General features: G+C 43.7%; 1 protein-coding gene across 1 annotated transcript in view; it reads right to left on the bottom strand.

The window, feature by feature from the left end:
* The window catches only part of ZMPSTE24 (zinc metallopeptidase STE24), a 130,683-nt gene that overhangs the window by 7,798 nt on the left and 108,891 nt on the right, over positions 1–13,994 (bottom strand). Inside the window, exon 9 of the mRNA XM_069241117.1 lies at positions 8,357–8,500. Coding sequence (XP_069097218.1) covers positions 8,357–8,500 — 144 coding nt within the window. The remainder of the gene's footprint in view (positions 1–8,356; positions 8,501–13,994) is intronic.

Genomic DNA, 13,994 nt, shown 5'->3' with positions numbered 1-13,994 from the left:
TTAAATGAGTGCCACTGAATTGAGATATTACCAACATATTTACTGGCCGGTGTCAATTAGCACCGTTCACAGGTTAAGGATATAATGGTCACAAACAGGAATGAATTACATCGTATAAGGTAACCCTATGCAACATTATATTGCATAGCTCTTCTGCTAATTTAGGGACATTCCTGAGTGTCCACATGTAACTGTTCTTTAACTGTTTTTTAACCTGATAATACATATCAGACTGGAAAAGATTAGATGCAAATAAAAAAGCTGAACAGATATAGAAATAATAAGAATGACATAGGACGACTGGCTGACAAGGCTGCTGCTGTTATTAACCATTTAAAAATTCTTCTACACATCAAGTAATTAACATCTGATGATAAGCAAACAGATATTGGGATAGGTCTCGGAAGTAGGACTCCTACAGAATATATAGTACACTTCCACAACCATTATTTGCTCATCTTTTTTCCTTATGGAGTTAGTCCATTCATAATAATCAGTTCAGCGCTTCAGCTATTCTTTCCAGAAGACATTTATGAGGTCATCTCCTCTGATCCTGCAGAATATCCTCTCTGAAGATGCCTGCTTTGTCAATTGGTTGGTCAATTCATTGACACATATTCCAGTTTACAAAAGACTGTTTTTGCAAGTAAATTTCTGTGTACCTGTCCTCATTAACCTCTTAGCTGCTGGGCCTCCCCCCCACCCCCCAGTGCTGAGCCCTTTTTTGGCTATTTGGGGTAGTTCACGCTTAGGCCTTCATAACTTTTTGTCCACATAAGCTATCCACGCCAAATGTGCGTCCTTTTTTTCCAACATCCTAGGGATTCTAATGGTACCCAGAGTTTGTGGTTTCCCCTGGATGAGACCAAGAAATTAGCCAAAATACAGTGAAAATGTTGTTTTTTCCAAAAAAAATGGGAAAAAAGGGCTGCTGAAGAAAGCTTGTGGTTTTTTCCCTGAAAATGCCATCAACAAAGGGTTTCTGGTGCTGAAATCACCATCTTCCCACCTTTCAGGAACGGGCAGACTTGAATCAGAAAACCACATTTGTCAACATAAATTTGGCATTTTACTGGGACATATCCCATTTTTACTATTTTTGGTGCTTTCAGCCTCCTTCCAGTTAGTGACAGGAATGGGTGTGAAAGCAATGCTGGATCCAGGAAAGCTAAACATTTCTGAAAACTAGACAATATTCTGAATTCAGCAAGGGGTCATTTGTGTAGATCCTACAAGGTTTTCCTACAGAAAATAACAGCTGAAATAAAAAAATATTGAAATTGAGCTGAAAACAACAGCCATTTTTCTTTATGTTTTACTCTGTAACTTTTTCCTGCGATGTCAGATTTCTGAAAGCAATATACCGTTTTGTCTGCTGGACTCTTCTGGTTGCGGGGATATAAAGGGCTTGTAGGTTCATCAAGAACCCTAGGTACCCAGAGCCAATAAATGAGCTGCACCCTGCAGTTAGTTTTCATTCTATACTGGGTTTACAGCAATTCATTTGCTGAAATATGAAGAGTGAAAAATAGGTATCAAGAAAACCTTTGCATTTCCAAAATGGGCTCAAGATAAGGTTTTGAAGAGCAGTGGTTATTTGCACATCTCTGAATTCCAGGGTGCCCATACTAGCATGTGAATTGCAGGGCATTTCTCAAATAGACGTCTTTTTTACAAAGTCTCCTACATTTGGAAGGAAAAAATGTAGAGAAAGATAAGGGGCAATAACACTTGTTTTGCTATTCTATGTTCCCCCAAGTCTCCCGATAAAAATGATACCTCACTTGTGTGGGTAGGCCTAGCACCCGCGACAGGAAATGCCCCAAAACACACCGTGGACACATCCCATTTTTTGACAGAAAACAGAGCTGTTTTTTGCAAAGTGCCTACCTGTAGATTTTGGCCTCTAGCTCAGCCGGCACATAGGGAAACCTACCAAACCTGTGCATTTATGAAAACTAGAGACCTAGGGGAATCCAAGATGGGGTGACTTGTGGGGCTCTGACCAGGTTCTGTTACCCAGAATCCTTTGCAAACATAAACATTTGGCCCAAAAAACACTTTTTCCTCTCATTTCAGTGACATAAAGTTCTGGAATCTGAGAGAAGCCACAAATTTCCTTCCACCCAGCGTTCCCTTAAGTCTCCCGATAAAAATGATACCTCACTTGTGTGGGTAGGCCTAGTGCCCGCGACAGGAATAGATCACACAACGGTCAATGTTGGTCCTTACATGAGGCAGCTGTTGACCCTGGGGTGATCCATTCCTGACGCAGGCACTAGGTGTAGGCACTCAAGTGGGGTAGTGTTTTTATCAGGACAGGTGAGGAGTCACTGGGTGGTAGGAATTTTGTGGATCCCAGCATATTCCTGTAGTTTGTGTGACAGAAATGCGAGTTTTTATTCAACATTTCAGCTTTGCAGGGTATTCGGAGTAAGACAACTTTGGGGAATCCACACAAGTCACACCTCCGTGGACTCCCCCGAATGTCAAGTTTCCAGAAATGTTTGGGTTTAGTGTGTTTCTCTATATGGCCGCCGAACCCAGGACCAAAAACACAGGTGCCTGCCTTACAAAACCAGTTTGTTTTCCATAGATAATTTTGATGTCTCCACAATACGATTTGGGTGGTGGAATTTGGGGCTGAACTAAATTGGGGAGCTCCCAAGAGAGCACTCTCTCTCTCTCTCTCTCTCTCTCTGCTTGCCGTCGCATTCACCTGCTCTCTGGGTTGGGCTAACCCACTATTACCCAGTTGCACAAACTACTTGTGAAGGGACAGCAGGACTGTCCTCATCACCTCCCTCATAATGTACTCAAAGAGGAGTTATCGAATGGGACTCCTCCGACAGAAAAATCACTCCCAGAGTCTGCGCCATTGTCCTATCCCTCAGATGCTGTCTCAGTATCTGATCCTAGGTCAGAGCTGTCCTCTATAACCCGAGTGCCAGCAGCAGTCATCCATCAAGATGCCATCTCTGCTATTGGCTAAACTGTTGCTCTAAAACACTAGCCTACGTAGACAGTCACAAAATCGATGGTGTGTGTGAGATACGTGCAACAGTAGAGGCCACCTTACCTGCGCTTCTTCCCTCAACCAGCACTTTCTTTCAAGACACTCAAAAAACACCTTCTCACATACCATCCGTCACAGTCTTTAGCACCTCCTGCGCCCAGTCCAACAATCATTATTGGTGCTCCCACTCCCTCCTCCTCGGATTCCCTCATTACCACCCAGCAAAAGTGACCTTCATCTCTCCATAGCCGCCCTCCACCCCGCACATACATTTCATTGGTATTATAGCGCAGGTAATGGCTGACTTTACTAATGTACTCAGCTATTTACATAAAATACAGATTTGCTCTTTGCAGTTGGCATATAAACCTTCTGCGCTTCTTTATGGCACTAAAACTGCCACTAGACAAGTCTGACCCTTTTGTAGCAGAAACAGTCACAATACTTACTTGACTTTTTTATTGCTGCCTAAAAGCTACAGTTGAAAAGCATCAGTTGAAGTATGTGCATTGCTTTGAAGACGCAAGCTGCAAGACAACTGGCGGCAAATATATATATATATATATATATATATATATATATGGTTTTCCTGGGGGCCGATCGCAGCCCCCAGGGAAACCACACACACATATTGACAAAAGTGATTATATATATATATATATATATATATATATATATAGAGAGAGAGAGAGATATATATATAGAGATATATATCTCTATATCTCTATCTATATATCTCTCTATCTCTCTATATCTATCTATCTATCTATATATATATATATATATATATATATATATATATATATTTTTTAGTTGTTGTATGGTTTCCTTGGGGGCCAAAATGGCCCCAGGGAAACCCTACAACAACTAAAAACAATATTGCCCCCACAGGGGGTCGCCCTGCCCACGGGCGACCCCCGTCGATTTATTTTATCTTAAAAAAAAAAAAAAAAAATGTTTCCCCTGGGGGGCATCTACCTTTAAAAAAAATGCCCGGGGGGAGATGAATGGAGGGGGGGACGGCCCGTTTTCCGAGGGGGCCGACCCTCCCCCCCCTCCCCAAGTGAAATCCCTGGCGTCTAGTGGTGTTTTCCAGATGTGCTGCGATCGGGCCCAGGAAACACTTTCAGAAGGCCTCGTAAGAAAGGGGAGACTCTCCCCTTTCTTATGAGGCCTTCCCGAACGTGGGGAAGGCCGTTTTCCCCATTGGAGCAGGAAGCGGCCGCAAGGCTGCTTCCTGCTCCGATGGGGAAATCAACTTTGTTACGTCAGCGCGCCTCGCGGTGTGCGGACGTCACAAAGGGGCGGGTGGGGGGCGGGAAGGAGACACGCAAGCTTCCGTGTCTCTCTGGGATATAAAAAAAAAATAAAAAAAATCCTCGGGTGCGATGCACCCGAGGATTTATTAACCCCCTCCATGGTGTCGGCCACTGGTCGTGACCCGCACCAGGGAGGTAGTGCGGGCGTCAGCCAGTGGCCGATGCCTGCTGTGAAGGGGTTAATGGCTTTAAATAAGCCCTGGACTCTGCATCATCCTGCTGCTGCAACCTGAACAGACAAACTGCTGAACTAACCAGCATGGGAATGGGCAGACCACTGACTGCCAGGAGATACTGCACAAATCCCAGGTAAATAATAACCTGCATAGAGAGTGCGCTATAAAACACAATCACTCAGGAGCCGCAAGATCCATGCATCCCAGCAGTCAGCTACCATTACAGCAAACACAAAATATCAAGAGGTCAAGGTGTTGCAGAGGTGCTTCCTGGACAACATCTGAGGACTGCACCATCCCTGATCAACCCAGTACCCGTTTGTCCATCTGTAAACTTGGGAAAGACTTTCTGTTTGAGTGGTGGGTTTCTGGGCAAAAGGGGGTTTTGGACTATTGAAAGAGGCAGAGAATCAAAAACCCACTGAAGTGTCGTGCTTTGCACCCAGAGCCAATCACATTATGGCAGTGGGAACTTGTACCATATCCAATCGGATACATTTGTATATTTCTGTGTAGAAAACTCAATAATTGTATTTGGGATTGTATCTCAAATCTAGACGATGTTAACACCTATGTTTTGCATTGTAACTGATGTTTGTCTTGGTTGTATACAAAGGCCTTTTCCTGTCTGATGTGTAGCACTTCGTGGACATTTTATTTACTGTGTATTATTTTTTTCAGTGGAGCATCAGAGGCTCAAGAGGGTGGCAGTGCACTACCACTAGAAAACATGGCACTCCATAAAAGCATGAAATTATTCCCAAAGCCCCATCATAACCTAATGAGACTGCACACCCCAGGCTTCATACTGCTCTTCCTTACAGAATAAGAATGCCCTTGTCGTCTTCTGCTGCCCATTACTCTTACCTTGTGAACCGTGAATATTGGTCCTCTAATGCTGCCCACTGCTAACCCAACCTCAGCTAAGATGTGGCACAGGTTCATCACCACTGCAGCTACCTCCCAAATTGTCCTGATTGGCATGCTGCCTGACAGTTACCCACACACACCAGCAGCAATGTGACTCTAGGATCCTTTCAGTCCCCACTGGAACTAAGCAGGCCTATCTGATCACAAGCGGGGAGACACTGAGGCAGACGATAGAAGGTGGTAACCAGAGAGGGCAGAGGAAGGTAATTGGCAGGAGATGCACTGGATCTCAGCTCCTAAGAATGCCAGTCCGAGAAAAACAGACATGGCCTTGGCAAGACATTTAATTCAAATCTTGCTACCGTTAAAGCCCCAAAAGCATATCAGCCAAATCAGGAACTCTAGGGGAAAGAAGGAGAGTAGTTGTGGAGCGAGAGGCCTACCCTTACCCTGTTGCATTGTGCTTTGTTCATTGACCCTTCCAAGGTGAGGAGTTTGAGTGCCTATTATACCAAAGATTTACCAATTTTACATCTTTGTTTGCCATGATGTTGGGAGACTGATGTTAAAGATCTTAATAAACTAAGGGCCTTATTATGAGTCTGGCAGTCAATAGACTGCCAAAGTTGCATTGGGGGTAGCAAAGCCACGGTTGTGGCGGTCCGACCACCACATTACGAGGCTGGCAGCAGACCCGCCAACCTACCGCCGACCCTGCCAGGATCTCCAATCCTGACAGGATGACGGAGATACAGGTTGTAATCAGCCGGGGCAGCACTGAAGCCAGCGCCGCCCTGCTGATTACAACCTTGTTCTCTACTCGCCTTTTCATGGTGGTTCAACCTCCATGAAAAGGCTGGAGGAGAACAAGTGCAGTGGGCCAAAGGGGGCCCCCAACACTGCCCATGGCACTGAAGGGGTCCCCCAGCCCTGCACCCTTGAAATGCTCACTGTCTGCACAACAGATAGTACACATTTTGAGGGTGATGCCGCACCTTTCTCAATGAGCTGGCAGCAGGAACCCAGTGGAATGTCTTAATAGGGCCGGTGGGGAGTCCGCCACCTCGACGGCAGTCTCCTCACCACAGGTTTGGAGGTCGGCACTCGTAATCAGGCCCAAAGATTTGATTGCTCTGCATTTTGGTAAATAAATCACCTGTATGATTTGACTTCCTGGAAGTATCTTGCTCCCTTCTTCACACTGTTCCATGCCAGTGGCATCCATTTACTCTGCAACCCATTTTCTAACCCATGACATTTCCTAGAGTAAGTCTTGACAGCTCGACTTTGCTGCACCTAATGAGTCAAGAGCTCAAAATGTTGTGAAATATTGTTTGTGGTACTGAAAATAGTTACTCAGAAAACAACTTATTAACTACTCTTTATGACCTTTTTTAATCAGCTATAAAAAAAATATGGAAACATTCTGAATAAATTCCTGGAAAATGTGTGCACACAAGGAGAATCAGTAGAAAAAAGCTCAGGCCAAGAAAACATGAGGGAGTGGCTTTACAAAGATGTGTAGGTAGTGCTTGATGTGGGAAGAAAAGGAACCCTAAATTAAGCAGACCCAGCCTTTCTAGGGAGAAAGTACCTGGTTATGTTGACACGTGGACATGAATCACAACTGAAGAGGCTTTGCTCTATCAACAAGAGCCCCATCAAGTAAAGTTATCTCTCTAAAGATGGGCATCTGGTCTCCTTTCAAAGGAAGACTACATTTTTACCTCTTGTACAGCTACAAGTAGATCACATAAAGGGACCACACTGATTAATACATTGGTCAAATTTTATGTAGGTAGCCTCATTAACACTGCCTTCAACACATTATGGAGGTCATTACAACCTCGGCGGTCTTTTTTTCAAGACCGCCGAGGGACCGCCGTGCGGAAGACTGCCAGTGGTGGCGGTTTGCCGCTCGGCCTATTATGACCGTTAGCAGCTCTCCGTCCTTTTACGGACGGAGAGCCGCCAACAGCCATACTGGCAGGTGGCGGGGAAGTGGAGGTTGCTCCACCTCCACCGCCAAGCCAACAGAACACCGCCCAGCGAATCACGTCCTGTGATTCGGCGTGGCGGTGTTCTGTTGGCGGTGTGGTGTCGGCGGAGCAGCCCCCATGGCTCCCGTCCCCTCCCGGAGGATCGTCGGACCAGGTAAGTCAATCGTCCGTGAGGGGAGAGGGGTGGGAGGGGTGTAGTGTGTTGTGTGCGTGCATGGGTGTGTGTGTGTGTGTGTGTATGTAGAGGGGTATGTGAGTGCGTGTATGCTTCCAGGGGTGTTGTGTGTATGGGAATGAGTGCGTGTATGTCTGTAGGCATGTCTGTATGGATGTGTGAGTGTATGTTTGAATGTGGGTGTGCGTGTCTGACTGTGTGTGTGGATGTTGGCATGTATGTCGGTGTGTGTGCGTGTATGTGTGTTGGTGGTGCCTGCGTGCGTGTCATGTGTGTATGAGTGATGTTATGTTGGGGGTCGGGGTGGGGAGGGGGGGTCCTGCCACCTTTGGGGGGTGGCAGGGGGGGTGGGGGGGGCTGTTAGGGGAGGGAGTGGGGGTGGGGGAGACCCCTATCAGTGCCAGGGAAGGAATTCCCTGGCACGGATAGTGCTTACTGCCATGGATTTCATGGCGGTTTCAAACCGCATGAAATCCATGGCAGTCAGCCGGGTACAAATACCGCCGGCGGTATAGTGACGGCCGCCGGGCTAGAGACCGCCATGGTCATAATACGCAGAGGAAAGACCGCCAGCCTATTGGCGGTCTTACCGCCGCTTCTCGCCTTCCGCCAGGGTCATAATGACCTCTATGTTATAAATGTCCATATCAATATGTCTTTCTACCTCAGCTCTCCTTTCGGTGCACGTTTACGTTTTAGGGAAAATTGAATATACAAACTAAAATCAAAGCAATCCCAGACGCACTTTCTTGTGCATATGAAGATTGGGCTTACCTCGTGCATATGAAGATCAAACTTACCTCGTTATAAGGTGAGAAAATGAACTGAAAAATTATCATCAGGCCAATCAAGATAGGCTGCTTGTCATAAAAACCAAAGGCAGCAAATAGTTCCTTCTGACCAATTAACACAGCAAACAGAAAGAAGCAGAGAAACGAGTTCATCTAAAAAATAAAACAGAGTAGCAGTTTCAGAGCTTCATACACATTCCACAAATAAAGTTCTTAGGAGACAGATGAATTGAGACGTTCAGTCTGACAGTAAAGACGGCCTGCATTAACATTATCCACTGATCTTCTGTTCAGCAATGGGACATTTTCATAATAATTGAACTGATTAATATCTCAAATAAAAAGACAAGTGCAACTCAGGTACAGGAAGTGAATGTCCTGAATGTGAGGTTTGTTGAGAATGTATGTTACAATACAACCAATATTTGCGTCAACCTACTATGATAATAGTACCAAACAAAATAAAACAAATTTGGCATCAGGGAGTGACAAAGTAAAGGCAGGCTTCTAGTAAAGCAGAATACTCACTATGATGCGCACAAACCAGACGACTAGAATAAAAGTGCTTAGAGAGCATTCCATTCAGGAGTAGGCCTTGTTTGGGCCTGACTGGGAAACCAAAGCTGACCTGGCGAGCGAGCCCAACCAATACAAAGGGGCTTGGCGTACCCACACACCTCATGAAAATTTGGAAAAAGGGCAAATACGGTGCATTCTACAACACATTTTTCATCATATATTCAATTGTATTCGTTTTTGAAGCTTAGTAAGTGATGACCTTACAAAACACCAGGATACAGCAATCTTTAGTAGGGCCCTTCAACGATTTCCTCACCATCACCCTCTAACAGAGCCTCATTTTTCCATAGCCCCTCTGTCACATGTAGCTGATTTGTTTTATATCTCCTCTCTTACCAGCATAGGGTCGTGGAGCACTTTACAACACACACACATTCAGAGACAATGAATCATAACTGTGTAAATCAGTGTGTAGAAAACTTTGGACTACAAGGGGGCTCCTAAGGGAATTACAAGGTGTAAGATTAACATGTCACCCATAAATTTTTAAGAGTGCTTGGTCTGGGGAAGCATCTCAGGATTCAGAACAACACCGTGGTTAGGTTTGATTTTACCAATAACAATGTATTTATACCCAAACAATCTCTTTTTGGCAAAATTAGGATAACCAAAGACTGGGAAAAACAGAACTTTCTAATCTGTACCATGCAGTTTGCATGGAGTTCTTCGACGGTGGTTCAGAGCTCACCGTGCTAGATTATGATTGTAATTTATGAACTGCACAGTCACAAAAGGATCTCTATGACAAAAGCAGTATCCCACTAAGCTATGCACATAAAATACTGTTCTGTTAATGCTGGGATGAGGACGTTGATATTCATGACTGCACAATGGGTTGTTTGACACAAGTATGATGATGCGGTTTCTTTATTGGTGAAATATACCTTGTGATATTAAACCCAATAACGCTTGGCTATTAAATAAATACTGTTCTGTAATCTGTATAGTACATGTTCTTTGCAGCAGGGATAGTAACCCTCTGTGCTAACCTAAAAAGATTCACAACTGCACTAGACAAAACTCTGGTGATTAATGTACCTGCTAGAGAGAGCGAGATCAGAGATATCTTGGCACTTTTATTGTGGTCTGAAAAAACCCAATGGGTGGAACAGAATCCAGCTTTCAGCCAAACCTGGTGTAATTCCGTCCAGAAGCTCTGGCTCTAGTCGTGTCCAAAACTCCTAAGGGAATTAACATGGGACACACTTTTTATTTTTTTAACTACCCCCCTCCTTTTTTCTCAGCTCCCATTTGACAGATCACCCCAAAACTTTCCATGTGAAGATTCCTCAAACTACATCAAAGATATAAGCATGTCAAAAAATGCTTTACCTATGGAAACATGGAGATATATATATATATAGATATATATACAGTATATATATATGGAAAATGTCACCAGTGTTCATCAGTTCGTGGCATATAGTGCTGCAGTTGGGCTCGGAGTGTTACAAGTTCTTTTTCTTTGAAGAAGTCTTTTTTTGAGTCGCAAGATCAAGTGTCTCCTCCTCTTGGTGATAATGCGCCTGGGCATCGACTCCTTTGTTACATTGTTTTCCAGAAGAAGGGTGAAGTAAGGTGTGAAGAATTGTGTATGTACAAAAATATATAGAAAGTAAAGAAGAAGTCATGCAAAGTATTTACATGATCAAGTACTACAACGACTACAGGCTCCCAGGGAGGAGGGAAGGCGCATGTGTATCTGTAGCACTACATGCCACGAGCAGATGTACGCTGGGTAAGTGACATTTTCCGTTCAATGGCATGCGTAGCTGCAGATGCACATGCTGTGCATAGACTGAAAAGCAGTTCTCTTCCGAAGTAAGCAGTGGTTAGCCTGTAGAAGTTGAAGGAGTTTGAAATAGTGTTTTTAGTACTGCCTGACCAACATTTGCTTGTTGTCCAGATAACACATCCACACAGTAGTGTTTAGTGAATGTGTGTGGTGTGGACAATGTGGCTGCTTCGCATATGTCTGTCATTGGTATATTTCATAAGAATGCCATTAAGGCACCTTTTTTCTAGTGGAATGTGCTTTTGGAGGCAATAGTAAATGGCTTTTTGCCTTGAGATAGCAGATTTGAATACATTTTACAATCCATCTAGCTAATCCATGTTTTGAAACAGCATTACCTTTATAAGGTTGTTGGAAAGCAACTAAAAGTTGTTTCGTTTTTCTAAAGTCTTTCATTCTGTCTATGTAATACAATAGAGCTCTTTTGAGATCATGAGTGTGGAGAGCTCTTTCAGCAGTATATTCTGGCTGTAGAATGAAGACGCAATTCGACTGACTGATTAATATGAAAGGGTGAAACCACCTTTGGGAAAAATTTAGAATTTGTTCTAAGTACTATTTTGTGTTTGTGTACTTGGAAGAAAGGTTCTTCTAAAGTAAATGCTTGAATTTCACTTACTCTTCTTAAGGAAGTGATTGCTACCAAGAAAGCAACCTTCCATGTGAGAAATTGAATAGCGAAAGAGTACATGGGTTCAAATGTGGGACCTATAAGTCTTGTGACAACAATATTAAGATTCCATCCAGGAGCTGGTAGTATTGTAGGAGGAATAATTTGTTTAAACCCTCCCATAAATGCTTTTATAACAGGAACTCTAAACAGAGAGTTATGTTGTCTGTTTTGAAGGTAGGCTGATATTGCTGTTAATTTAATTTTAATAAACGAATAGGCAAGACTTGCTTTTTGCAAATACAGCAAATAACATACAATATCCTGTACTGATGCTTTAAGGGGATCAATATTTTTAGGTTGGCAGTAAAATATGAAACGTTTCAATTTATTTGCATAGCACTGCCTGGTTGTCGATTTGCATGCTTGTTTTAGAATGTCCATACATTCTAATAGAAGCTGTAGGTATCTAAATTCTATGACCTCAAAAGCCAAATCGCTAAGTGGAGAATACTGGGATTAGGATGCCTGATTTGACCCCTGTTCTAAGTTAACAGGTCTGGTCTGTTTGGAAGCTTGTAATGTGGTACTACTGACAGATCCAACAGAGTTGTGTACCAGTATTGACGTGCCCACATGGGAGCTCTGAGTATCAAAGTAAGGGAAGTGCGATGCATTTTGAAGACCAGAAATGGAATTAACGGGAGAGGGGGAAAGCATAAGCAAATATCCCTTACCAGTTGATCCATAGAGCATTGCCCTTGGATTGAGGGTGTGGGTATCTGGATGCAAAAGTTTTGGCATTTTGCGTTTGCTTGTTGCGAAATGGTCTGTTTGGTGTTCCCCAGATTTGAAAGTAATATTGAAGTACTTGTTGGTGAATCTCCCATTTGTGTATTTGTTGCTGCGTCCTGCTTAGAAGGTCTGCTTCCTGGTTGTGTATCCCTGGGATGTATTCCACTAGCAGGTGAATGTGATTGTGAATTGCCCATTTCCATATTGTTTGTGCTAGAAGGGGCAATTGGGATGAGTAGGCCCCCCCTCTGTTTTTTCAGATAATACACTGTTGTCATGTTGTCTGTCCTTATTAAGACTATTTTGTGTCTTATCTGTGGTTCTAATGCTTTGATGGCTAAGAACACTGCTAGGAATTCCAAGTGATTTACGTGGTAAATTTTCTGGATTAAGTCCCATTCCCCTTGTTTTGTGAGATTGTTGAGATGGGTTCCCCAACCTGTCATTGACACACCTGTTGTGAGTATGGTCTGTGGCACAGGATCCTGAAATGGCCTCCCTTTTACTAAGTTGCTGTTATTCCACCATTGCAGAGATTTGTAAGTTTGGCGGTCTAACACTAGATACTGTACCCGACCGTGTGCTTGAGACCATTGTCGCGAGAGACACTGTTGCAGTGGCCTCATGTTTAGTTGTGCATCTGGCACTACTGCTATGCACAATGCCATCATTCCCAATAGTTTCATGACAAATCTTACTGTGTAAGTTTGATTGACTTGCAATTGGGATATGAGGGAGTGAAAGGCTGGTATCCATTGTGGATTTGGGTAGGCTAATGCTGTGGTATTCAGAATTGTTCCTAGATAAGGTTGAATATGTGCTAGCTGAAGGGGAGAGTTCTGGTAATTGATTGTAAACCCTAATCTGTTTAGGGTATCTACTGTGTATTGTGTGTGTTGTTGGCAGTTTGGAATGGTACTGGATTTTATTAACCAGTCGTCTAGATAGGGGAAGACATGTATGTGTTGCCTTCTTAGGTATGCTGCGACTACCGCTAGACATTTTGTGAACACTCTTGGTGCTGCTGTTACCCCAAAGGGTAGTACCTTGAATTGATAAATGCTTGCCTGCTATTACGAACGTTAGGTATTTGCGGTGAGCTGGGTGTACAGGAATGTGGAGGGAAGCGTCCTTTAGGCCCAACGCGGTCATGTAGTCTTGTTTTTGTAGCAAGGGAATGACATCCTGTAGAGCGACCATGTGAAAATGCTCTGACAGGATATATAGATTTAGAGTACCATCCTTTTTTGGTATAAGGAAGTATAGGGAATATACTCCTGTTCCTTTCTGTGGGATGAGAACTACTTCCATTGCCTCTGAGTAGTAGCGATTGTACCTCCCATTGCAGTAGAATAGTGTGTTCTCGAGAGAGTCTGTGAGAACAAGGTGGAATGTTTGGTGGAGTAGAGATGAGCTCTAGGAAATAACCATTGCGGATAATTGAGAGTACCCATTGATCTGTAGTAATTTTTTGCCAGTGAGAATGAATTGTTGCAGTCTTCCTCCCACAGGAGATGTATGGTGCTGTGGAAAGTTTGGGAAGTCATTGTTTTGTGGATGCTGAAGCACGCTTTGAGGCTGGAAATTTACCTCTGGCCCTAAAATGTTGTCCCCTGTAAGAGCCTCTGAATGACCCCCTTGGGTAATACTGCTGGCCTTGCTTTGAACGGGAGGTGGAAGACTCTGTATTTTGTGTTTTAAAACCTCCCCTCAATTGTGGTTTTCGAAAGGAACCCCGAAATGGTGTGCTATAAAGAGCTCCCATGACTTTTGCTGTGTCAGAATCTTTTTTTGAGTTTTTCTATGGTTGTGTCCACCTCTGGTCCAAAAAGCTGATGTTTATTAATTGGCATATTAAGGACCGCCTG

This window comes from Pleurodeles waltl, chromosome 6, assembly GCF_031143425.1.
Source record: "Pleurodeles waltl isolate 20211129_DDA chromosome 6, aPleWal1.hap1.20221129, whole genome shotgun sequence".
Classification (NCBI taxonomy): domain Eukaryota; kingdom Metazoa; phylum Chordata; class Amphibia; order Caudata; family Salamandridae; genus Pleurodeles; species Pleurodeles waltl.
Note: the sequence above shows the minus strand (reverse complement) of the source record. Positions and strands in the feature narration are given on the sequence as shown.